The following is a 24074-nucleotide window of genomic DNA, read 5'->3' as shown; positions in this document are numbered from 1 at the left end:
AGGAGGTGTGCGCCAATGAGGACCTTATCAGTGCTCGCTCAAAAGTACCAGTTTAGCACACATCTAAGGACTCAGTTACAGAGCAATGGTAAGGCAACAGCCTCTTGCGTGGAGTCCCTTTGCAATGATAACCAGCAAAAGGGTAAGACCTGTAAAATGCATACATTTGCTTGAATAACATGTTGCACCTATAAACACTATGGAATACTCTGCTTGCACATTGGTTGCACCTGGTTTAGTTTGATGTTAGGATTTCATGCAATGCCAGATCATGCTATTTTAGTTGATTGGATTTGCATCAATTCCAAGGGCTGTTTGCATGAGCTCCATCTCGTTATCCCCTTTTCATTCATTAGTGGGGGTTGGCCCCGTGCAACTCAGTATTTTTTGCACTAGAGCTGCGTCTACGTTCGGCACAGCGTAGCTTTTGAAAGAGAGAATCCACTGGTGCTGCAATTCGCATTTGGCATGAGCACAGGCCAGCACACAATTGTTAGTCTTTGTTTAGAGAGTAGACTTCTTTTATCTATGGAAGTCTAGATGTAGTACATGGTTTGACCCTATGTTAGAGACACGAACATGCAAGAGACCTGGAGGACACATACAGTAAAGACATGACAACCTGGCCTTGAAGAAGCAAACATGCAGGAGACCTGGAGAACACATACAGTGAAGACTTGGGCTAGGGTAAGAGCCAGGATGGCAGGCCCCAAAGACAAATGAGGGCTGGATCGGACCAGCTGAGGGTGGCGGCCAACGGTGGCCGCCGTGTGTCTGAAGTTTTGCAGGCATCACCGACGCCAGTCGTTGACTGGCAGCAGGGTGATGGCAATGCCTGTTTGGGCAACAGGGGCAGCCAGGTGGGTTAAAAGTAGGGGCACTGTCCTGCTCTCCACTAATTGGGTTTGGCCTGGTTGCCCCTGACGACCGCTGACAGTTCTGCACCTGGGACCCCTTTTTATCTTTCTTTCACACAAGCAAGACAATTCTCTTTTTTGGAGAATATTCTTTTTTGGGATCCTTTGACGAGTACCGACTATGGCTGTGCTCTATGTGTAAAACCCCTGCGCCTTGTTTTTGATCCTGGGCTTTGACGGCGGTGGCTGACAGTAGCCTTTGGGAAGAGGTTTGTTGACCTGATGCCGGCCCTGCTGGCTGCTGCCGTCCGGGACTTTGGACTAGAGGTTTTTTATTCATGCAAGGTAAGGTGGGGTAGTGTTCTGCCAGGGAAGAGTGTGCTTTCCGAGTCGGGGTGAGTCGGGACCTGCACCTGGGATTCCTTTTATCTTCCTTCGGGCCTTCAAGAAGACTTTTTCCCACCCGCCCATCCCTGTAGATAGCCTCTTGGTGGGAGGGGAGTTCCAGCAGGAAAGGAGTCATGTTTGGACGCAAAGCAGGCAGACAACCTTGGCATCAGGTATTGAAGAGCAGGGAAATTCAGGATGGAATTAGAAGCCTTTGGCTCAAACCGGGGATGGGGTACTGCACTATATAGAGAATAGCTTGGGACGCCCACTACAGCAATTGTCGAAAGCCTCCCACGGTACTCCATTACATGTCCCTGTGGATGTTAGGCGATGGTGACTGTGCCAGGGGACGAAAGTATGGCCCAGTTGCCCAGGCCCATCTCCTTTTGGGAGCCAGGGGGATCCCTTCTATGGGTTGGCTCTGGCAAGGTTGTTTTGGGGGGTGTAGATTTCATGCTGGACCAGGCTCCCTCTATCTTGAAGGAGCAGGTGAGTTCACCTTGTGACGTGTAACTTGTTGGGCAGCCCTCGGCCCCCAAGACCATTAGAATAGTCAAAGCCATAGGTGCCTGGAAGTTGTCAACCATGACTCCTTTGAGAGCTATTGTTAGGAAATTCCATGTGTTAGTTATTCCCAATGAAGTGCTGCAGATATTGTAAATAGTATGCAAGAATGGTGAAAAATGTTTTTAATGTCGTGTTTATGGGTGGTAATAAATACAGCCAGCGAAGTGTTATGCTCTCTAACTCAAGACCGTTGTTAGCTTGTCTCTGTCATTTCTTTCAGGGAAGATTCTCACTTCACATAAGGGGGGTGGGGCGAGGTCTTGGTGCGGTCCCCCACCTGTGACCTTGTCTTAGAGAATGGAACATGCAGGGGACCTGCAGGTCACACACAGAAAACACATTGCAGAGACAGTCACACAAAGCTGACTACACAAGGATGCACAATACTTACAATCCCGACGGAGGTGAGAGCTGTGGCCAGGTTTATGATTGTGGGAATCAGACTGAACTTCCCAGCCTGGGGAGGAGAGAGAGAAGCAGATCACAGAGTGCTTGAGGCAGCGTAGAGTGACATGCAAGAGAAAAGGAGATGATGAAAGGAGGGCAGTGGAGGAAGAGAGAAGCAACACATATACAAGAGAAGGGCAGGAGTAAGACCATATTAACAGATGCTCATTAATGACAGAGCGACCCCGGGAACAGGACGCATCACAAAATGTGAAGCGAGAAGTAGAGACATCTGAGACAGTCCTATATCAAGAAAGAGCAAGGTGGGCTCTATCCACCTGTCCCATCATCAGCTATGCACATGGTGGTAAGAGATGAGAGGCGTGTGTGTGCAGAGAAGCTGTAGTGTTTGTCTGGAGGATTGAAAGTGTCAGTGTGTGCATTTCAGAGATAGTGCCAGTATTTTCATGTAAAAAAAGGGGTCTAGTGTGCACACATCAGTGACTTCATCTGTGCATGGCATTGGGGATGCCAGCATGGGCAGATGGTGTCAGTGTGCATACACCGGCAACAGTGTCAGTGTGCACGTCAGTAATGGTGTCACTGCATTTCAGTGGTGGTATCGATGTGTGTATGGCAGTGGTGGTGTCAGCGTGTGCATGGCAGTGAAAGAGAAGAATCACAAGTTACATTTTAAAAGTATTTTTAAATCAAAGACATGGTCCCATCGCCATTTGCTTTTAAAAGACAGAACCCTGTTTAGAGACTCACTGTATACCCTATAAATTAAGATAAAAAGTTATGGTAATACTGCCCCAAGCATTGTAATGCAAATTGTCACACCCTAGGGGTTTGGGGTGGGGGCAAGAAGTACAAAAAATTAAGAGAAGTCATTAGAGTAGGACCAGTTCTCTTAATAGACTCCTGCCCCAAGCATTGCAGGGTCCCAGAAGCAGATAATTGTGAACATTAAACCTAGAAATTGCTGGTGCGGCAGATAAAGAGACAAAGGCTGTTGTCATTGAGAGGTGCCTATACAAGAGGTCCAGGCATCTAGAGACGTTTGGCAGGCCTGTGCAACGAATAAAGTGCAATATGTTTAACTAGATTAAAAAGCTTAAGCTATTAACACTAATCAAATAAAGTGAAATGTGCTTAAAATAAAATGGTTTAACCCCTTCGATGCTGCGCAGATTCCGCCGCTGTGCTGGCGGAATCTTGCGCGGGCGTGGTCATGACGGAATGGTTCCGTCATGAGCACAGCTCAACCGTGGGTCATGACGGAACCATTCCGTCATGAGCACCGAAGGGGTTAAACGTTTAAGCTATTATCAAGTCAAGTCAAAAGAACTTTATTTCGGAGAAAATCTCCATAAAAGGTACATAAAATGGTAATTTAAAAAACATTTAAAAACATACATATAAAAAGTGATTAAAAATGGTTGAACATTAAAAGAGAGAATAACAAGACATCTATATATCCACGAGTTACATCAGTCGTGCACAATTTCACCCGGTGCAAATTGATTCAGGTAAGCATTTTCAGATACCGTTTTCTCGAGTGCCAGAAAGCCCCCAGAAATTTGGCCACAGCAAACACAATATGAGTAGCCATTTCAGTCTTGAGAATTCTGAGGGCTTCATGACACCTAATGAAACCCAGATTCCTGCAAATGGGAATGATCCATTTTCTGCGCGCCTCACTATAGCCCGGGCAAAAAAATATGATGTGCAGGTCGGTTTCGTCACTTACTCCGCATGCCGGGCAAGTGCTGGGTGCAGACTCGGACCAATGACTAGTAAGTGCACGGGTTGGCAAAGACCCGTGCCTCCATTGAAGATAGAGCTTCCTGATTAATACAGGGTAAATATTGTCCAGGGTTAATTCAAAACTGTAGGCATTTTTGATACAGAGAAATTGCTCCGTTAGAGTCCCTAAGGTTGTGGAGGAGTGTAGTGTGGGAACTTTGGAGTTATAATACAATTTAGTTAAGAACTTTTTTGGAAGCCTGGGGCAAGCATCCAGGGGGTCATTCCAGAGAGTGTCAAGACCTAAACCCACCAAACTGCTCCTTACAAACTTGAACCAGGCAATACTCCCCGAATTTGGAAGATTAAGGACTTCCTGCAAGCCCTGTCTATAGTGAATTAACTCTGGCACCGCCCACAGTCTGCGCCAGTAGATCAGAGGGCGGAGCGCCAGTTCTTCTTCCAGGGGTCTGATGCCTAAGTCAAGTCTTAGTGGCACTAGGGGTGTGCTTGAAGGGAGGGCTACTAGGCACCTAAGAAACCTATTCTCCTCTTTTGTCAAGCTTGTCGAGTCTTTATGGCCCCATAGTTCACTGCCGTAGATTACAGCTCCTCTGGCTTGCACCCTGTAAATGTGGAGCGGAGGACCTATGGGTTTAAGGGTTGACCTGTTCTTCCCCACCAACTTTAGTATCCCACCCACGTGTTGCACTAATTTTAGCCTTGCTTTTTCCTGATGCGGACCCCAACCCATTTTCTCATTAAGCGTTACACCAAGATATTCGAAGGTGTTGACTCGTTCTAGCATATTGTTCCCTATGCGTGGGATGCGATGAAACCTGGGTGGCGGATTGAAGACCATAAATTTGGTCTTTAAGGTGTTAATCTCCAATCCATGCTCTCTACAGAAGTCCCCAAAGCCATCTAACACACGCTGTATTCCCATCGGCGACTTGGAGAGAAGGAGGGTATCATCCGCAAACATAATTGCCGGCACCCTCCTTCCCGCCAGCTTTGGGACGTCAGAATTGGGGACCTCGTTAAGGTGATCAATGACCCCGTTGACGAAGAGGCAGAACAGGGTCGGTGCAAGTACGCACCCCTGTCTTACCCCTCTGTCAACGGGAAACTTGTTAGATAGGGCGCCCTGCCTACCACACCTCACTTGAGCGTAGGTATTGGTATGAAGGCGGATAATCATCGTCAAAAGATCACCTGGCACCCCGGCTCTAGCCAGCACTTTCCCACAGCTTACCACGTGGGACCAGGTCAAAGGCCGCCCTTAGGTCCACAAATACAGTATAGAGGCTGCCACCCTCCAGCTGTACTGTTTTCCAGTATAAAAGGGACAGCCTAAAGACCTGGTCTATGGTGGAAATCTTTTGCCGGAACCCAGCCTGAAGGGGGCTCAGAATATCCCTTTCTTCGATCCAGTCCAGGAGACGATCCAGCAGGAGCCTCGCGAAAAGCTTCTGTGGGACGTCTATCAGACTGATCGGTCTGTAGTTGGCCGGGAGTAATGGTGAGCCCCTTTTGAATATGGGGACGATTTTGGCCCCAAGCCATGTTGGGGGGGACCGCCATACCATTGGCGATAGCATTAAACAGAACCAGGAGGTAAGGGGCCCAAATTCTGACCTCGTGTTTTAGAAGATCGCCCGGAAGCTTGTCAAGGCCTGGTGCTTTTCCCGAGGAAAGGCGGGTAATTGCCATTTCCAGTTCCTCCAAGTTAAAATCTTCCAACACGGTAGAGTTGCTAATGGTTAGGGAGGCTATTTCCCCAGCCTCAATTCCTAGGGGATCCAACCCAACTACACTGTAGAGCGATGAGAAATGTTGCTCCCACACTTCAGGGGCAATATTTCCCTCTATAGCCGTAGCAGGCTCCGAAGAGCCATGCTTGACTATTTGCCAGAATTTCCTGGAGTCTCTAATTTTGAGTGCAGATTTCATATCTGACCAATTCTCCCAGTCCCATTCTATTTTGGCATTTTCAAGAAGGAGCTTATAAGCAGCCCGTTTTTCCCTGATAACCGAAGGGGCCACCTTACTTTTAAATGCCTGGAGAAGGTCTGCCTTGGCTCTCCTACAACTAGCGTTAAACCAGGAGGCTCTTTCTCTCCTCGCTTTCCTCTCCCGGACCTCCGGGTTCAATACGTCTGCGAGGTTATTGCACAGGGTTAGATGGATGTCCCCGAGAGAGAGGCATCCATCAGGCGAGGGCAATCGTGGGAGAAGTCTTCCCACATCTTGAAGGGCTGATGCCACTAACTCATAAATTGTCCTATTATCACTAAAACAAGAGTGAGTGCAGGGTCTAGAGAGCTGGGGCTGTAGCGAACTTGGACCTACACGCACCTGATAAAATATTAAGTGCAAGGCTTTAAAAAAGCGATCCAGGTGATAAGCATTAAGGCTACCAGGACCAAACCTGTCATTGTCTAACCATGCCCCTTCCCTTCAGATGCTGGAGCCGTGGCCTCCAATTATTTTCCAAAACGGTGAAAAAAATTCACCAGTGCACAATTTAGTCCAATGTCTGATGATTCAAAGCAGGCCAACACCGCCTCCCTGCAAGACCTTATGCTTGGGCGATCAACCTTCTTTGTAGCCGCTCCAGCCTGTCCTCCATAAGGGTGATGCACAAGCATAGTATATGAATGATCTCTTTCTTGGGCTCATCGCACAGTCGGCAGTTTGCCTGTTCCTCACATCTTTCCCATGCAGGATATTAGGCTGGGAAAGGACAGATCCCCATTCTAAGTTACATGAATTATGCCTTTGTTCATCCATTATAAAGGCTTAAGGCCTGAGACAGGTAGGTTCTTGCCGAAGACCTTTGCTTTGTTTCCAGTTTGGCCCAGATGTGATGGCCCAGCGAGTCTTCTCTTGCTGGCCTGAGTTTATGACAACATATCGCGATGGTCGCCTGTCGTGCCAGCACCTGCTTTGAAATTCCAAATTCCAGCCTAATGTGGACTGCATATATATGGGAAGGAAGTTGAACAATTGTTCTTTATAGTGTGTGCATAATAATCCACATTTGTAAAGCGCGAACAATCACCCATAAGGGTCTCTAGGCGCTGGGGGCCGTCGGGAAGATTAAGCACGCTATTGCCCAGAGTCACATGGTGCTGGGGTAATCTGCCGCCGGCACCGGGGATTGAACCGTGGTCCCCAGATTCCGGAGTCAGTCGCCCTGGATGCGGCGCCACACCACTTCCATGGCATGGCATTGGGGTGTAAGTGTGCACTTGTCAGTAATGATGTCACTGTTTGCATTTCAGTAGTGATGTCAATGTGTGCATGGCAGTGGTAGTGTAGGTATGCACTTGTCAGTAATGATGTCACTGTTTGCATTTCAGTAGTGGTGTGAATGTGTGCATGACAGTGGTGGTATCTGTGTGTGCACGGCTGTCGGGGTGTCCGTGTGTGCATGGCAGTGGCGGTATCTGTATGTGCATGGCTGTCGGTGTATCATGTGTGCATGGCAGTGGTGGTGTCCTTGTGTGCATGGCAGTGGTGGTGTTCATGTGTGTATGGCAGTGAGGGTGTCCGTGTTTGTATGGCAGTAGTGGTGTCTGCGTGTGCATGGCAGTAGTGGTGTCTGCGTGTGCATGGCAGTGGTGGTATCTGTGTGTGCATGAGTGTCCATCTGTGCATGGCAGTGGTGGGGTATGTGTGTGCATGGCAGTGAGGGTGTCCGTGTTTGTATGGCAGTGGTGGTGTCTGTGTGTACATGGCAGTGGTGGTGTCCGTGTGTGCATGGCAGTGGTGGTGTCCGTGTGTGCATGGCAGTGGTGGTGTCTGTGTGTGCATGGCAGTCGATGTGTGGATGGTAGTGGAGGTGTCTGTGTGTACATGGCAGTGAGGGTGTCCGTGTTTGTATGGAAGTGGTGGTGTCCGTGTGTGTATGGCAGTGGTGGTGTCTGTTTGCCGCATGGCAGTAGTGGTGTCCTTGTGTGCATGGCAGTGGTGGTGTCCGTGTGTGCATGGCAGTAGTGGTGTCTGTGTGTGCATGGCAGTGGTGGTGTCCGTGTTTGTATGGCAGTAGTGGTGTCTGTGTGTGTATGGCAGTGGTGGTGTCAGTGTGTGGATAGCAGTGAGGATGTCCATGTGTGGATGGCAGTGGTGGTGTCTGTGTGTGCATGGCAGTGTCCGTGTGTACATGGCAGTGGTGGTGCCTGTGTGTGCATAGCAGTGAGGGTTTCTGTGTTTACATGGCAATAGTGGTGTTGGTGTGTGCATGGCAGTGATGGTGTTGATGTGTGCATGGCAGTGGTGGTGTCCGTGTGTGCATGGCAGTGGTGGTGTCCGTGTGTGCATGGCAGTGGTGGTATCTGTGTGTGCATGGCTGTCAGGGTGTCCATGTGTGGATGGTAGTGGAGGTGTCTGTGTGTACATGGCAGTGAGGGTGTCATCTTTGTGTGGCAGTGGTGGTGTCCATCTTTGTGTGGCAGTGGTGGTGTCCGTGTTTGTGTGGCAGTGGTGTTGTCCGTGTGTGCATGGTAGTGGTGGTGTCTGTGTGAACATGGCAGTGAGGGTGTCTGTATTTATATGGCAGTAGTGGTGTCAGTGTGTGTATGGCAGTGGTGGTTTCAGTGTATGTATGGCAGTGAGGGTGTCCATGTGTAGATGGCAGTGGTGTTGTCCATGTGTGCATGTCAGTCGTGGTGTCCATTTGTGCATTGCAGTAGTGGTGTCCGTGTGTGCATGGCAGTGTCTGTGTGGGCATGGCAATAGTGTTGTCTGTGTTTGTGCATGGCAGTGGTGGTGTCTGTATGTGCATGGCTGTGGTGGTGTCTGTGCGTGCATGGCAGTGGTGGTGTTGGTGTGTGCATGGTGGTGTATTATGTGCATGGCAGTGGTGGTGTCCGTGTGTGCACGGCAGTAGTAATGCCTGTGTATGCATAGCGATGTCAGTGTGTGCATGGCAGTGGTAGTTTCGGTGTGTGCATCGTGGGGTCATTGTGTGCATGGCAGTGGTGGTGTCCGTGTGTGCATGGCAGTGGTGGTGTCCATGTGTGCATGGCAGTGGTGGTGTCCATGTGTTCATGGCAGTAGGGGTATCCATGCGTGCATGGCAATGGTGGTGTCTGTGTGTGCATGGCAGTGGCGGTGTCAGTGTGTGCATGGCAGTGGCGGTGTGAGTGTGTGCATGGCAGTGGTAATGCCTGTGTGTGCATGGCGGTGTCAGTGTGTGCATTGCAGTAGTGGTGTCCGTGTGTGCATGGCAGTGTCTGTGTGGGTATGGCAATAGTGTTGTCTGTGTTTGTGCATGGCAGTGGTGGTGTCTGTATGTGCATGGCTGTGGTGGTGTCTGTGTTTGTATGGCAGTGGTGGTGTCTGTGTGTGTATGGCAGTGGTGGTGTCAATGTGTGTATGGCAGTGAGGTTCTCCATTTGTGGATGGCAGTAGTGATGTAAGTGTGTGGATTGCAGTGGCGGTGTCCATGTGTGCATGGTAGTGTCGGTGTGTGGATGGCAGTGGTGGTGTCTGTGAGTGCATGGCAGTGGTGGTGTCCGTGTGTGCATGGCAGTGGTGGTGTCCATGTGTGCATGGCAGTGGTGGTGTCCATGTGTGCATGGCAGTAGGGGTATCCATGCGTGCATGGCAATGGTGGTGTCTGTGTGTGCATGGCAGTGGCGGTGTCAGTGTGTGCATGGCAGTGGCGGTGTGAGTGTGTGCATGGCAGTGGCGGTGTCAGTGTGTGCATGGCAGTGGCGGTGTCAGTGTGTGCATGGCAGTGGTGATATCTGTGTGTACATGGCAGTGAGGGCATCTGTGCGTGCATGGCAGTGATGGTGTCCGTGTGTGCATGACAGTGGTGGCGTAAGTGTGCACTTGTCAGTAATTATGTCACTGTTGGCATTTCAGTAGTGGTGTCAATGTGTGCATGGCAGTGGTGGTGTCTATGTGTGCATGGCAGTAGTAATGCCTGTGTGTGCACGGCTGTGTCAATGTGTGCGTGCATGGCAGTGGTGGTGTTGGTGTGTGCATGGTGGTGTATTATGTGCATGGCAGTGGTGGTGTCCGTGTGTGCACGGCAGTAGTAATGCCTGTGTATGCATAGCGATGTCAGTGTGTGCATGGCAGTGGTAGTTTTGGTGTGTGCATCGTGGGGTCATTGTGTGCATGGCAGTGGTGGTGTCCGTGTGTGCATGGCAGTGGTAATGCCTGTGTGTGCATGGCGGTGTCAGTGTGTGCATGGCAGTGGTGGTGTTCGTGTGTGCATGGTGGTGTCCATGTATGCATGGCAGTGGTGTTGTGCATGGTAGTGTCTGTGTGTGGATGGCAGTGGTGGTGTCTGTGAGTGCATGGCAGTGGTGGTGTCCGTGTGTGCATGGCAGTGGTGGTGTCCATGTGTGCATGACAGTGGTGGTGTCCGTGTGTGCATGGCAGTAGGGGTGTCCATGCGTGCATGGCAATGGTGGTGTCTGTGTGTGCATGGCAGTGGTGGTGTCTGTGTGTGTATGGCAGTGGTGGTGTTCGTGTGTGCATGGCAGTGGCGGTGTCAGTGTGTGCATGGCAGTGGCGGTGTCAGTGTGTGCATGGCAGTGGTGATATCTGTGTGTGCATGGCAGTGATGGCATCTGTGCGTGCATGGCAGTGATGGTGTCCGTGTGTGCATGACAGTGATGGTGTCCGTGTGTGCATGACAGTGGTGGCGTAAGTGTGCACTTGTCAGTAATTATGTCACTGTTGGCATTTCAGTAGTGGTGTCAATGTGTGCATGGCAGTGGTGGTGTCTATGTGTGCATGGCAGTAGTAATGCCTGTGTGTGCACGGCTGTGTCAATGTGTGCGTGCATGGCAGTGGTGGTGTTGGTGTGTGCATGGTGGTGTATTATGTGCATGGCAGTGGTGGTGTCCGAATGTGCACGGCAGTAGTACTGCCTGTGTATGCATAGCGATGTCAGTGTGTGCATGGCAGTGGTAGTGTCGGTGTGTGCATTGTGGTGTCATTGTGTGCATGGCAGTGGTGGTGTCCGTGTGTGCATGGCAGTGGTAATGCCTGTGTGTGCATGGCGGTGTCAGTGTGTGCATGGCAGTGGTGGTGTTCGTGTGTGCATGGTGGTGTCCATGTATGCATGGCAGTGGTGTTGTCCGTGTGTGCATGGCCTGTGTGTGCATGGTGGTGTCAGTGTGTGCATGACAGTGGTGGTGTCAGTGTGAGCATGGCAGTGGTGGTGTCCGTGTGTGCATGGCAGTAGTAATGCCTGTGTGTGCATGGCGGTGTCAGTGTGTGCATGGCAGTGGTGGTGTTGGTGTGTGCCTAGTGGTGGTGTTGGTGTGGGCCTAGTGGTGTCATTGTGTGCATGGTAGTGGGGATGTCTGTGTGTGCATGGCAGTGGTAGTGTCGGTGTGCGCATGGCTGTTTCAGTGTGTGCATGGCAGTGGTGGTGTCGGTGTATACATAGTGGTGTCATTGTGTGCATGACAGTGGGGATGTCTGTGTGTGCATGGCAGTGGTGGTGTCGGTGTGTGCATGGTGGTGTTGTGTGCATGGCAGTGGGGATGTCTGTGTGTGCATGGCAGTGGTGGTGTCGGTGTGTGCATGGTGGTGTTGTGTGCATGGCAGTGGGGATGTCTGTGTGTGCATGGCAGTGGTGGTGTCGGTGTGTGCATGGTGGTGTCGTGTGCATGATAGTGGGGATGACTGTGTGTGCATGGTAGTGGTGGTGTCGGTATGTGCATGGTGGTGTAATTGTGTTCAAGGCAGTGGGGGTGTCCGTGTGTGCACGACAGTGATAGTGTCGGTGTGCATAGGCCACATATGAGGTCAGTGTGTACACCCAAGGGTCTGTCCTATTGTGCATAATTCTATGAAAGGATTCGTGTTTGCAGTGCTATCAGTGTAAGAATGTCAGTAACAGTGCCAGTGTGTGCAAGGCTGTAATGGTGTCAGCATGGATAAGAGAGCAATGACCAATGCGTGCCTAAATGTGACGGTGTGTATATATGTGGATTTTTTAAGCGTGAACCTTAGCTAACAAGCACTGGGTGGGGTACGGAAGAGCGGGTACCGTAGAGAGGAGACTGGGTGAACCCAGGGGAGGGTATTCATAGGGACGGGGACGGGGGTGTAATACCACACGGCGGTAGGGGAAATCCTTACTGCACGCCCTGTTCTCTTGCCTGCCGATGCTGCTGCTGTGTGTCTAGGATGACATAGTTGGTATTTTCACTGTAGTGATGGGATAGATGTGCTAATGAGTGTTAGTGCAGGCGCGCGCTTCTGCGTGATGGCTTTAGTGTGTGCTTGCGAGTGTGCGCACGCAAGTGGTTGTGTGAGCCTGCAAAGGTGTGATAGTGCCCATGTGCGAGCAGGCTCCCTGGTGCTTGCTGAACGTGCACTTTAGTGCTAATGTGTGAGTACGTAGGAGCGATGAGTGAACTAAATACACAACGGCGACGGTGTGGGCTCGTCCACTGGAGCGATGGGGGCAGTGAAGCATGGGTGCGCGTGTGTGCTTAGGAGGGGTTTGAGTGTGTGCATGGTGTGTAGAGTGCGTAGCAGATCATTAAGATGATAGAAACGCTTACGGTATATTCACTTAACAGCTGATAGAAGTGCTGTATGTCAGCGCGTGCTTGTGTCTGGCGATGAGGTAAATGCCCGCTGTCCTAGCGCCAACTCAGTGAATGGTGGAAAGAGATAGTCTGAGTGCTGGAGAGGTGAAGACTGAGTGCAACCGAGCCATTACAGTAAGTAACCCTTGTGCCCCAGGGGGTTGCACTCTAATCAGCAGCTGCCAACTGGGGGAGGGGCTTGCACCCCCTGCGCAGAGGTAGGAAGGGATAAGGGACAACCTGTCCGTGGACGATCACGTCAATCCGGATGCCGTAAACCTTGATCAGCGTCCGAGACTCCGACTCATTGCGCCCGTAGTACTTGGCGAACCTGTAAACAAACCACAAGCGACAGGTGTGAAAAGAGAGAAAGGCATGTCAGAACCAGAACAGTGGCGCGGGCACAATTTTCAGAGCGGGGGCGTCGCAGCCCTCAGCGTTACGTCAGTGAAGTCAGAGATTGTGAAAATCCAAGTATCACACAAAGAACAAGTGTAGCACACGCATTCAGCAGGAGAGTGGTAAGGGTGCAGTATGTAGATGATGGCGCATTTTGGAGCACACTGTCTCAAATATATCACTAAGGCATGGTGTGTTTGTGCACTGTCATTTACACAGACAGCACGTTTCCACTCAAATGGCCACTGAATACATACACACATGTAGTTTCACTGATCACACTATACAGTGCACATGCACACATGATGTGTGGAAATCGGGGATCGGTGAAAATGTATCATTTGCACATCACCAAGTTATGTCTCCATTTGTTTTAATCCTATTAATATGTTTCCATTACACTTCATGATTACAGACGAAAGTGCTTCCTTTGCGCTTTCTTAACTCCTGATATATTTAAAGAATTTGTACAGCTCAAGTTTGGTTGCATTAGAAAACAAGCATTTGCAATGCAATCGGTCTCGCCTTCGGGACCTCATAAGTATTTATCCATGCAGCACATTTTCCTGGGTGCAACATCTACTGTTCTTCCATTAAAAGGTATCCCCAAAAGCATCTAACCTTTGAGTGAAAAAAGTTTTAGTTCTTAGTGTGTGAGGCAAGGGTGTTTATCTCAGCACATAAGATGTCTCTTCTGGGGGTCAATTCACTAATTAGCAATTGATAGAATTGTTTCTCAAGGATATTGGGAGGGTGTAGCTTTTTGATTAGCTGCCTATCGGCCCCCGTTGCTCACCGATTTCCAGTTCTAACTTTTTAGCAAACAATTTGAATTCTGGGATTTGTAGTCTTGCCAACTATAGGCCTACAAATGACTGTGGGATAAAAAGCCAGGCTGGATACTGGTGACGCTGAAGGCATGGGACAAGTCTACAACTATTCATTTATTAAGGGCTTCGTAAGGTTTCTAAACTTAGATGATAGTAAATATTGCAGACTGGGGGAGCAATGGGTGGCACTCATGAAGAGGGTGTAGTGGTGATTGAGGCTGATGTCATGGTTTGACATTATTTTTTCACTTTTCCCGAGCCCAACATCACAATTTTAAGCGTGCTATTATTTTATTGGATTTTCGGTCTCTATCAATCCCCATTTTCCTCATCTGATTAAAATGTATCCATATCGTTTTTGTACTGGTGAAAATTGTAAACTAACAAGTATATTCCCATGCATTTAGCTAATAAATGCACACTCCAGTTTCTGTAGTTTTAATGCGCTAAGTAGCCATATACAATAATACAAGGCACCTGCCTAAAAACAACAGCATTGTAGCCAGGCCCGGCTGCAGGAATTTTTATTTGGGTGGGCCAAGGGTGCATTTGGGTGGGCCACTGCGGGTCCGATTTGTCACTTATATGTCTATCCAGGCCTGCTTCAGGGCCCTCCTTGATCTCTCCTTAGTTTAACAATGGCAAGTAAAGCGCATTCTTTTCTTTCCAAATCTCTTTCTAAATGTTATTACTCTCAAAAAGTGTTTTTTTCTCCATGTAATGTCCCTTGGGAAGAGGAGGTTTCTGAGGTGGGAGTATCAGGCAAGTGACACTTTTCGGGCTCTCCCTCATGACCTCCTCCTCGGATTCCCTCACTACCACCCTCCACCAGTGCCCGTCATCTCTCCATAGCCCCTCCCACAATGACCTCCTTCTCAGATTCCCCCACTGCCACCCTCCTCCAGTGCCCCTCATCTCTCCATAGCCCCACCTCATCATTACCTCCTCCTCGGATTCCCTCACTGCCACCCTCCGCCAGTGCCCCTCATCTCTCCTTAGCCCCTCTCCCTCACAACCTCCTCCTCAGATTCCCTCACTGCCACCCTCATCCAGTGCTCCTTATTTCTCCGTAGCCCCTCCTCATCATGACCGACTCCTCGGATTCCCTCACTGCCACCCTCTGCCAGTGCCTCTCATCTCTCTGTAGCTCCTCCGCCAATGGCCTCCTTCTCGGATTCCCTCTCTGCTACACTTCGCCAGTGCCCCTCATCTCTCCGTAGCCCCTCCCACTCATGACCGCCTCCTCAGATTCCCTCACTGCCACCGTCCTCCAGTGCCCCTCATCGCTCGAAAGCCCCTCCCCCCATGGCCTCCTGTGAGAAAGTGGCTCTGTATATTCTGTTCCCAAATAGGTACAGTGTGTACAGAGTCCACAGTCCCCAGAGGTTTGGCAGGGGTTAAAGTTAGATATAACCTTACTCTCTAAAGTGGTAGCTTGGTCGAGTAGTAAGGCAGTATCAGAGGACAGTGTAAAGCACCTGTTGTACACACTCAGTCAGCAAATGGTCTCACACACTCAAGAACTGAACTCTAGGTCAATGGTTTATATAAAAAATATATGGTTGTTTTATTTTAGAACCAACAATAGGTATCAAAATATACTTTCTCAGAATGAGATGCTTTAGTTAAATACTTTGCAATAGGCAATTGACTTTTGCAGATAATAGTTACAGTTTTGTTGCAATAGGCAACACAATTTCAAACACAATAATACATTGAGCTCAATGGGAATTTTAAGTTATGTGCAATTGATTACTTTCAGGATTACTTTTCTAAGTCCAGGACTGGATCCTATATTCAGTCCTGGGACAGTTCTTGGAAACAAGTGAGTAAATTCGTTTTAGTTACTGTTGTGATTTTTAAGCAATATTTTGCTATTTTAAAAGTTGACACTTAGAAACTTTAGCTAATCAAATTACCAATGTTATCCTATGGAAGGAAATTCACTTAGCAGGTAAGTGGGGTTATGGTTACTTTTTCTAGGTCAGTGTTGGATCCTAGAACCAGCACTAGTGTACCACCTGTAAGCAGTTGAGAAACTGCGTTTAAGTTACACAGGCGATTTTTAAGGAATATTTATAAGTTTGCAAAATCGACACAGAATAAATTTCATAGAAAAACAGTCAATGGTTTCCTATGGGAGAAAATTCAAGTTACGGGTAAAGTATGTTCTCGTTACTTTTGTAATCCAGGGCTGGGCTCCTAGGCTCAGTACTGGGGCATCTATCTAAAACAGGTAAGTAATTGCGTTTTCACAGTTGGTACAATGTTTAAAGAATATTTGTAGTTTGCATAAATCGACAGAAGAAATTTCACAGAAAAACAGTCAATGGTTTCCTATGGGAGAAAATTGAGTTAGTGGTAAGTACGGTCGTAAGTACTTTTCAGGGTCAGTGCTGGGCACCAAGATCCAGCACTGGGATCCCTCCTAATAGCAGGTGAGTATTTCCGTTTTCGTTATTCTGTTGATTTTATGTGACTATTTTAAAGTTTAGAAACTCCACACAGAAGAAATTTCAGAAGAAGCCAGTCAATGTTACCCTATGGAAGAAAAGTGAGTTATTGGCTTTTTGGTAAGTACTCGACTGGCAGAGTTCAGGTCCTGGGCACAGACTCAGGGGTCTCCCAGGGTTAGGTAAGTACAGTTGTTACCCCGGCAGCCGGGTGCAGAGTGAGTTAGGCCCAATGTTATCCTATGGGAGGCAGGGAGGCCTTGATTGGTGGCTGCTGACTAGAAGGCCACGCGGCTGTGGGAGCTGGGCTCCTGGTCACTTGCTCAGGGCAAATGGGGAAGTAGGTAGGAGTAGAAGTTGCACTGCTAGGGCCAATCCGGCGGCTGGATGCAGGGTGCTTTTGAGCCTTCGGGCGCTCAATGGATTTCAATGGGAAAGCTCAAGGACAAACAAAAGCTGCAAGCTCGGGGACAAAGATTCTTCAGGTGCCACCACCACTTCGAGAGGTAAGTTGGGTAGTTGGAGGACAGGTAGGTACCCAGGAGTCGGGCACAGGGGGCCGTAGGGCGCCGGGTGCAGGGGTGCATTTTGATGTTGGGAAATCTTACCCTCTGTGGTTGGGGGGGTCCCTGGTTCTGAGGCTGCAGGCGTCGTCAGGAGCGTCAAGGTGGGTCCTTGGGTGCCGGATTCGGGGTCACAGTCGCCGGGGGGACATCCTCGGGGTCTTTGTCCACTCCGGCACAGGCCAGGCTTGGCGGGTGCAGAGTGTGCAGGGTTCGCGGTTCCAGGCTGATTCCAGGGGTTAGAAACTTGCTTTGAGCAGAGCCACTGCTCATGGGAGTCCCAGGTGCTCAGAGTCACAAGGTAGCCAGGTCCTCCGGGGTTTGTGAGGTTGCTGGCCGCAGGAGGTGCTGGGATTTAGCAGGAGCAGGTTCGAGGGTCGACAGGCCGATAGGGCTGGGGCCAAAGCAGTAGGTGTCTTCCTCTTCTTAGCAGCTGCACGGCAGGTCATCTTTCTTCTTGTTCTTCTTTGCTAGTTTAGAATCTGGAATCTGAGGAAGGAAGGTTCAGGGTACCCCTAAATACTATATTTAGGAGTGTTACAGGTAGGAAAAGTGCATGGACCACTGGGTCCCTGTCCTGGGGTGGGTACACCCCTTATCTTGCCACTCTCCTGTGGGAGGGGGGCAGTGGCCTAGTCCTGATTGGGTAGGGCTCCCCATCTTCAAGATGGCGAGAGCCCGGAGATGTGCTTCACCTCGCCTCCCCCACCTGAGGGGTGGGGTTGGCAGGGCTGGCACATTCCCTGTCCTTACTTCGAGTTCCCGGACAGTCTTCCCGCCAGAGTGGGGGTCGGAAGCGGTGGGGGCCAGTTGCTGAGTACAGCAAGTGGCCTGGAGAAGCTCACAAAGGCGGCATGCCTTTCATCATGGGGGAGGAGACCTAGCACCTCGCCCAGGATGTGCATTGTTGCAGGCCCAGGAGAGCGGGGGGCTCTCCACCCAGGGGCCAGCAACATGTCTGCTGTGTGGCAGCCTAGGCAGCCTCTCAGACAAGACGTGGATTGTAGGTTAGGTTTCAGGGGGCATCTCTAAGATGCCCTCTGTAGTGCTTTGTACATTAAATCCCACACTAGCATCAGTGCTGGTTTAATGTGCTGAGAAGTTTGATATCAAACTTGCATGTTATAGCACTAACATGTGACGACTGCGCTATTATTAATGTTCATTGAGAAACTGTACCTCTTTTTTTAACCCCCATGCACTGTCAAAATGGGTCATCAATTTTCCTGGCGGTTATGACTGACAGCAGCAATATACACCCTACAAAAGACCTGATTTCTATATAATTCTGTTTCTGTCCCTGTGGAACTGTGCTCTTTATCGACCGCTTTGGTCTTCAGTCACTAGTAGAGAGGGTCCTGAAAGGAGGGGCTTTAAATGATGCTTCTGTTTAGGTGGAAAGGATTTTTTTTTGTGCATATTTATATAGCGCAAACTCGACCCGAAGGTATTGGAGCGCTTTACATAGCACCGTATTTACATTACACATTCAGGCACGGGGAGATTAAGGGATTTGCCCAGAATCACAGGATGTGGACGCGACCTCGAGGCTCGAACCCCGGTTTCCTGCACTAGAGGCGGCAGCGCAGCCGACGGACCACATCCTCTCCTGCAGAGGGGTTGAAGGGCTCGAGCAGCTAGAGGGACCCGGACCAGCATGGTGTTGGGGTGGGATGGGATGGGATGGGGTGTGGTTGGATGATGGTTAAGAACTTTTGAGAGCTACTCGGGGGGCATAGAAGCTGCATTTTGTCGTTCTGCCTGGGAAGGATGAAAAGTGGAGCAAACACTTGCACACACATTTCAGCAGCACAGCAGGCTCCCAAACCACTGGCCTATCTAACCTGCTTGTGGAGAGACTTCAGTGTTTCTTTCACAGTCTGTCCTAGTTTCCAAATGAGGCATTTTTTTCGTGTAAGAAAGGGGTTTGCCTCCAGGACTTTGCGGTTGTTATCAGAAACATCATCTGTCCTACATCTGGAGCGGGCGGCTGGACATCCACTCACCGGCATCAACAAGTGTAGTGGGGGTCGTGGCTGACCACTGGGGAGGGGCTCGGATGGAGGCAGACGGGGAAGGGGTCTCTGAGGGCACATGTGGAAGTCCAGAGGGCTGGCGATTCTTAGAAAGGGGAGGAGCGTGTGTGCGGCAACAGTGGGAGTACACAACGTAATTTAGGTGGAAGCGTTACAGGCTGAGAACGTGTGAGTAGAGCGAGGGTGAGTGTGCTCGCACAAATAACTGCATGGATAAGCCTATCGAGTCACTACCAAATGAGACTAGCCGAGGAACGAAAACAAGGAGGAGGGGCCATCACACGCTGTACAGTGTGATGACCAAACAAAGTGTTCTCTAAGTGAAAGCGCAAGGGACAGGAGGGGCATATACACAAATGCACCAATAACAAACCAGCATTTCTGAATGCCACAGAATGCCACAGATAGGAGCCAATGACAATGGGTGGGTTTGCCACAGAAGCGATATAACAGGTCGATTGAAGCTCGACCTACATTCTACAGCCTTTCTTTTCACACTCAGCAAGTTTGTGACATACTTCACCTTACTAAATGTTCTCACTTTGCATTCCGTGAAAGAAAAGTAAACACCAATTTGGATGTTAGCAGAATAAGCAGCAGTTAGAAAACAGAGCTTGACATTTGACCAGTGTAAAAAGATAAAAATTAAATGCATCTATGTTCTTCATTCACCTTCAGAACTCCAGTGTGTTTGTTTGTGGGGTGCTGCAGCTCAACCCCCTTCCTCCCCCTCCCTTCAAGCGCCTACGAAAAAGAGCTGATGAATGATGCATGAGTCAGACCACTGACTCCACTCCATTAAGACTGGAGGTTCATACACAAGAGAAAATTTGCACAGACAGCACAGACTGTATATGAAAGAGGCGGGCAAGAACAGCTGAGACTTCATGTTAAAGAATTATGACGAGAATAACCAAGAATACATGTGTAAGAGAAACAAGTTGAACAGCAGAGTCTGCAAGTAAAAGAGGCATGGCAAGAACAGCAGAGACTGCATGTGTAACAGGCACAGCATGGACAGCAGAGACTGCATGTGAACACCAGAGTCTGCATGTGAAAGAGGCATAGCATGGACAGCAGAGACTGCATGTGAAGGAGGCATGGCATGGGCAGCAGAAACTGCATGTGAACAGCAGAGTCTGTATGTGAAAGAGGCACAGCATTGACAGCAGAGAATGCATGTAAAAAAGGCATGGCATGGACAGCTAAGACTACATGTGAAGGAGGCCCGGCATGGACAAGGAGAGACTGCACGTAAAAGAGGCATGACATGTGCAGCAGTGACTGCACATGAAAGAGGCAAAGCATGGACAGCAGAGAATGCATGTGAACAGCAGGGTCTACATGTGAAAGAGGCACAGCATGGACACCAGAGACTGCATATGAAAGAGGCACGGCATGGACAGCAGAGACTGCACGTGAAAGTGGCATGCCTTGGACTGCAGAATCTGCATGTGAAAGAGGCACATAATGGACAGCAGAGATTGCATGTAAATAAGGCATGGCATGGACAGCTGAGACTGCATGTGTAAGAGGCATGGCATGGACAGCAGAGACTGCATGTGAAAGAGGCAAGGCATGGACATCAGAGACTGCATGTGAACAGCAGAGTCTGCATGTGATAGATGCATGGCATGGACAGCAGAGACTGCATGGAAAAGAGGCACGGCATGGACAGCTGAGACTGCATGTGAAAGAGGCATGGCAAGGACAGCAAAGACTGCATGTGAAAGAGGCATGGCATGGACAGCAGAGACTACATGATAACAGGAGAGTCTGCATATGAAAGATGCATGGTATGGACAGCAGAGACTGCATGTGAAAGAGGCACGGCATGGACAGCAGAGACTCCCTGTGAAATAGGCATGGCATGGACAGCAGAGACTGCATGTGAAAGAGGCATGTCATGGACAGCAGAGACTGCATGTTAAGGAATCTTGACTTAGATAACATAGACTACATGTGTAGGAGAAACAAGTTGAACAGCAGAGTCTGCATGTGAAAGAGGCATGTCATGGACAGCAGAGACTGCATGTGAAAGAGGCACCGCATGGACAGCAGAGACTGCATGTGAAAGTGGCATGGCATGACAGCAGAGAAGGCGCATGAAAGAGGCATGAAGGACAGTAGAGACTGCACCTGAAAGAGGCACGTCATGGACAGCAGAGACTGCATATGAAAGAGGCACGGCATGGACAGCAGACTGCACGTGAAAGTGGCATGGCTTGTACTGCAGAATCTGCATGTGAAAGAGGCACATAATAGAAAGCAGAGATTGCATGTAAATAAGGCATGGCATGGACAGCTGAGACTGCATGTGTAAGAGGCATGGCATGGACAGCAGAGACTGCATGTGAAAGAGGCAGGGCATGGACATCAGAGACTGCATGTGAACAGCAGAGTCTGCATGTTAAAGATGCACGGCATGGACAGCAGAGACTGCATGGGAAAGAGGCACGGCATGGGCAGCTGAGACTGCATGTGAAAGAGGCATGGCAAGGACAGCAGAGACTACATGTGAAAGAGGCACGACATGGACAACAGACTCTGCATGATAACAGGAGAGTCTGCATATGAAAGATGCATGGCATTGACAGCAGAGACTGCATGTGAAAGGCAGGGCATGGACATCAGAGACTGCTTGTGAACAACAGAGTCTGCATGTGATAGATGCATGGCATGGACAGCAGAGACTGCATTGAAAAGAGGCACGGCATGGACAGCTGAGACTGCATGTGAAAGAGGCATGGCAAGGACAGCAGAGACTGCCTGTGAAATAGGCATGGCATGGACAGCAGAAACTGTATGTGAAAGAGGCAGGTCATGGACAGCAGAGACTGCATGTTAAGGAATCTTGACTTAGATAACAGACTACATGTGTAGGAGAACGGCACGGCATGGACAGCAGACTGCACGTGAAAGTGGCATGGCTTGTACTGCAGAATCTGCACGTGAAAGAGGCACATAATAGACAGCAGAGATTGCATGTAAATTAGGCATGGCATGGACAGCTGAGACTGCATGTGTAAGAGGCATGGCATGGTCAGCAGAGACTGCATGTGAAAGAGGCAGGGAATGGACAGCAGAGTCTGCATGATAACAGGAGAGTCTGTATATGAAAGATGCATGGCATGGACAGCAGAGACTGCATGTGAAAGAGGCACGGCATGGACAGCAGAGACTGCCTGTGAAATAGGCATGGCATGGACTGCAGAGACTGTATGTGAAAGAGGCACGTCATGGACAGCAGAGACTGCATGTTAAGGAATCTTGACTTAGATAACAGACTACATGTGTAGGAGAAACAAGTTGAACGGCAGTGTCTGCATGTAAAAGAGGCATGTCATGGACAGCAGAGACTGCACGTGAAAGAGGCACGTCATGGACAGCAGAGACTGCATATGAAAGAGGCACGGCATGGACAGCAGACTGCACGTGAAAGTGGCATGGCTTGGACTGCAGAATCTGCATGTGAAAGAGGCACATAATAGACAGCAGAGATTGCATGTAAATAAGGCATGGCATGGACAGCTGAGACTGCATGTGTAAGAGGCATGGCATGGACAGCAGAGACTGCATGTGAAAGAGGCAGGGCATGGACATCAGAGACTGCATGTGAACAGCAGAGTCTGCATGTTAAAGATGCACGGCATGGACAGCAGAGACTGCATGGGAAAGAGGCACGGCATGGGCAGCTGAGACTGCATGTGAAAGAGGCATGGCAAGGACAGCAGAGAGTACATGTGAAAGAGGCACGACATGGAGAGCAGACACTGCATGATAACAGGAGAGTCTGCATATGAAAGATGCATGGCATTGACAGCAGAGACTGCCTGTGAAATAGGCATGGCATGGACAGCAGAGACTGCATGTGAAAGAGGCACGTCATGGACAGCAGAGACTACATGTTAAGGAATCTTGACTTAGATAACATAGACTACATGTGTAGGAGAAACAAGTTGAACAGCAGAGTCTGCATGTGAAAGAGGCATGTCATGGACAGCAGAGACTGCACGTGAAAGTGGCACAGCTTGACAGCAGAGAAGGCGCGTGAAATAGGCATGACGGACAGTAGAGACTGCACCTGAAAGAGGCACGTCATGGACAGCAGAGACTGCACGTGAAAGACGCATGTCATGGACAGCAGAGACTGCTTGTGAAAGAGGCATGGCATGACAGCAGAGAAGGCGTGTGAAAGAGGCATGACGGACAGTAGAGACTGCACGTGAAAGAGGCACGTCATGGACAGCAGAGACTACTTGTGAAAGAGGCATGGCATGGACAGCAGAGGCTACTTGTGAAAGAGGCATGGCATTGACAGCAGAGGCTGCACATGAAAGAGGTACGTAATGGACAGCAGAGACTACTTGTGAAAGAGGCATGGCATGGACAGCAGAGACTGCATGTGTAACAGGCACAGCATGGACAGCAGAGACTGCATGTGAACACCAGAGTCTGCATGTGAAAGAGGCATAGCATGGACAGCAGAGACTGCATGTGAAGGAGGCACGGCATGGGCAGCAGAAACTGCATGTGAACAGCAGAGTCTGCATGTGAAAGAGGCACAGCATTGACAGCAGAGACTGCATCTAAAAAAGGCATGGCATGGACAGCTAAGACTACATGTGAAGGAGGCCCGGTGTGGACAAGGAGAGACTGCACGTAAAAGAGGCATGACATGTGCAGCAGTGACTGCACATGAAAGAGGCAAAGCATGGACAGCAGAGAATGCATGTGAACAGCAGGGTCTACATGTGAAAGAGGCACAGCATGGACACTAGAGACTGCATATGAAAGATGCACGGCATGGACAGCAGAGACTGCACGTGAAAGTGGCATGCCTTGGGCTGCAGAATCTGCATGTGAAAGAGGCACATAATAGACAGCAGAGATTGCATGTAAATAAGGCATGGCATGGACAGCTGAGACTGCATGTGTAAGAGGCATGGCATGGACAGCAGAGACTGCATGTGAAAGAGGCAGGGCATGGACTTCAGAGACTGCATGTGAACAGCAGAGTCTGCATGTGATAGATGCATGGCATGGACAGCAGAGACTGCATGGAAAAGAGGCACGGCATGGACAGCTGAGACTGCATGTGAAAGAGGCATGGCAAGGACAGCAAAGACTGCATGTGAAAGAGGCATGGCATGGACAGCAGAGACTACATGATAACAGGAGAGTCTGCATATGAAAGATGCATGGCATGGACAGCAGAGACTGCATGTGAAAGAGGCACGGCATGGACAGCAGAGACTCCCTGTGAAATA

General features: G+C 49.6%; 1 protein-coding gene across 1 annotated transcript in view; it reads right to left on the bottom strand.

Annotated features, from left to right (window-relative positions):
- P2RX2 (purinergic receptor P2X 2) overlaps positions 1-24074 on the bottom strand; it is a 201098-nt gene that overhangs the window by 28892 nt on the left and 148132 nt on the right. The window contains exons 9-10 of the mRNA XM_085633926.1: positions 12764-12854; positions 2206-2271 (exon numbers count right to left, since the gene is read on the bottom strand). Of these exons, the coding sequence (XP_085490052.1) occupies positions 2206-2271; positions 12764-12854 (157 nt within the window). The remainder of the gene's footprint in view (positions 1-2205; positions 2272-12763; positions 12855-24074) is intronic.

This window comes from Triturus cristatus, chromosome 11 (assembly GCF_964204655.1).
Source record: "Triturus cristatus chromosome 11, aTriCri1.1, whole genome shotgun sequence".
In the NCBI taxonomy this organism is placed as follows: domain Eukaryota; kingdom Metazoa; phylum Chordata; class Amphibia; order Caudata; family Salamandridae; genus Triturus; species Triturus cristatus.
This window is presented reverse-complemented; position numbering and strand designations above follow the sequence as displayed.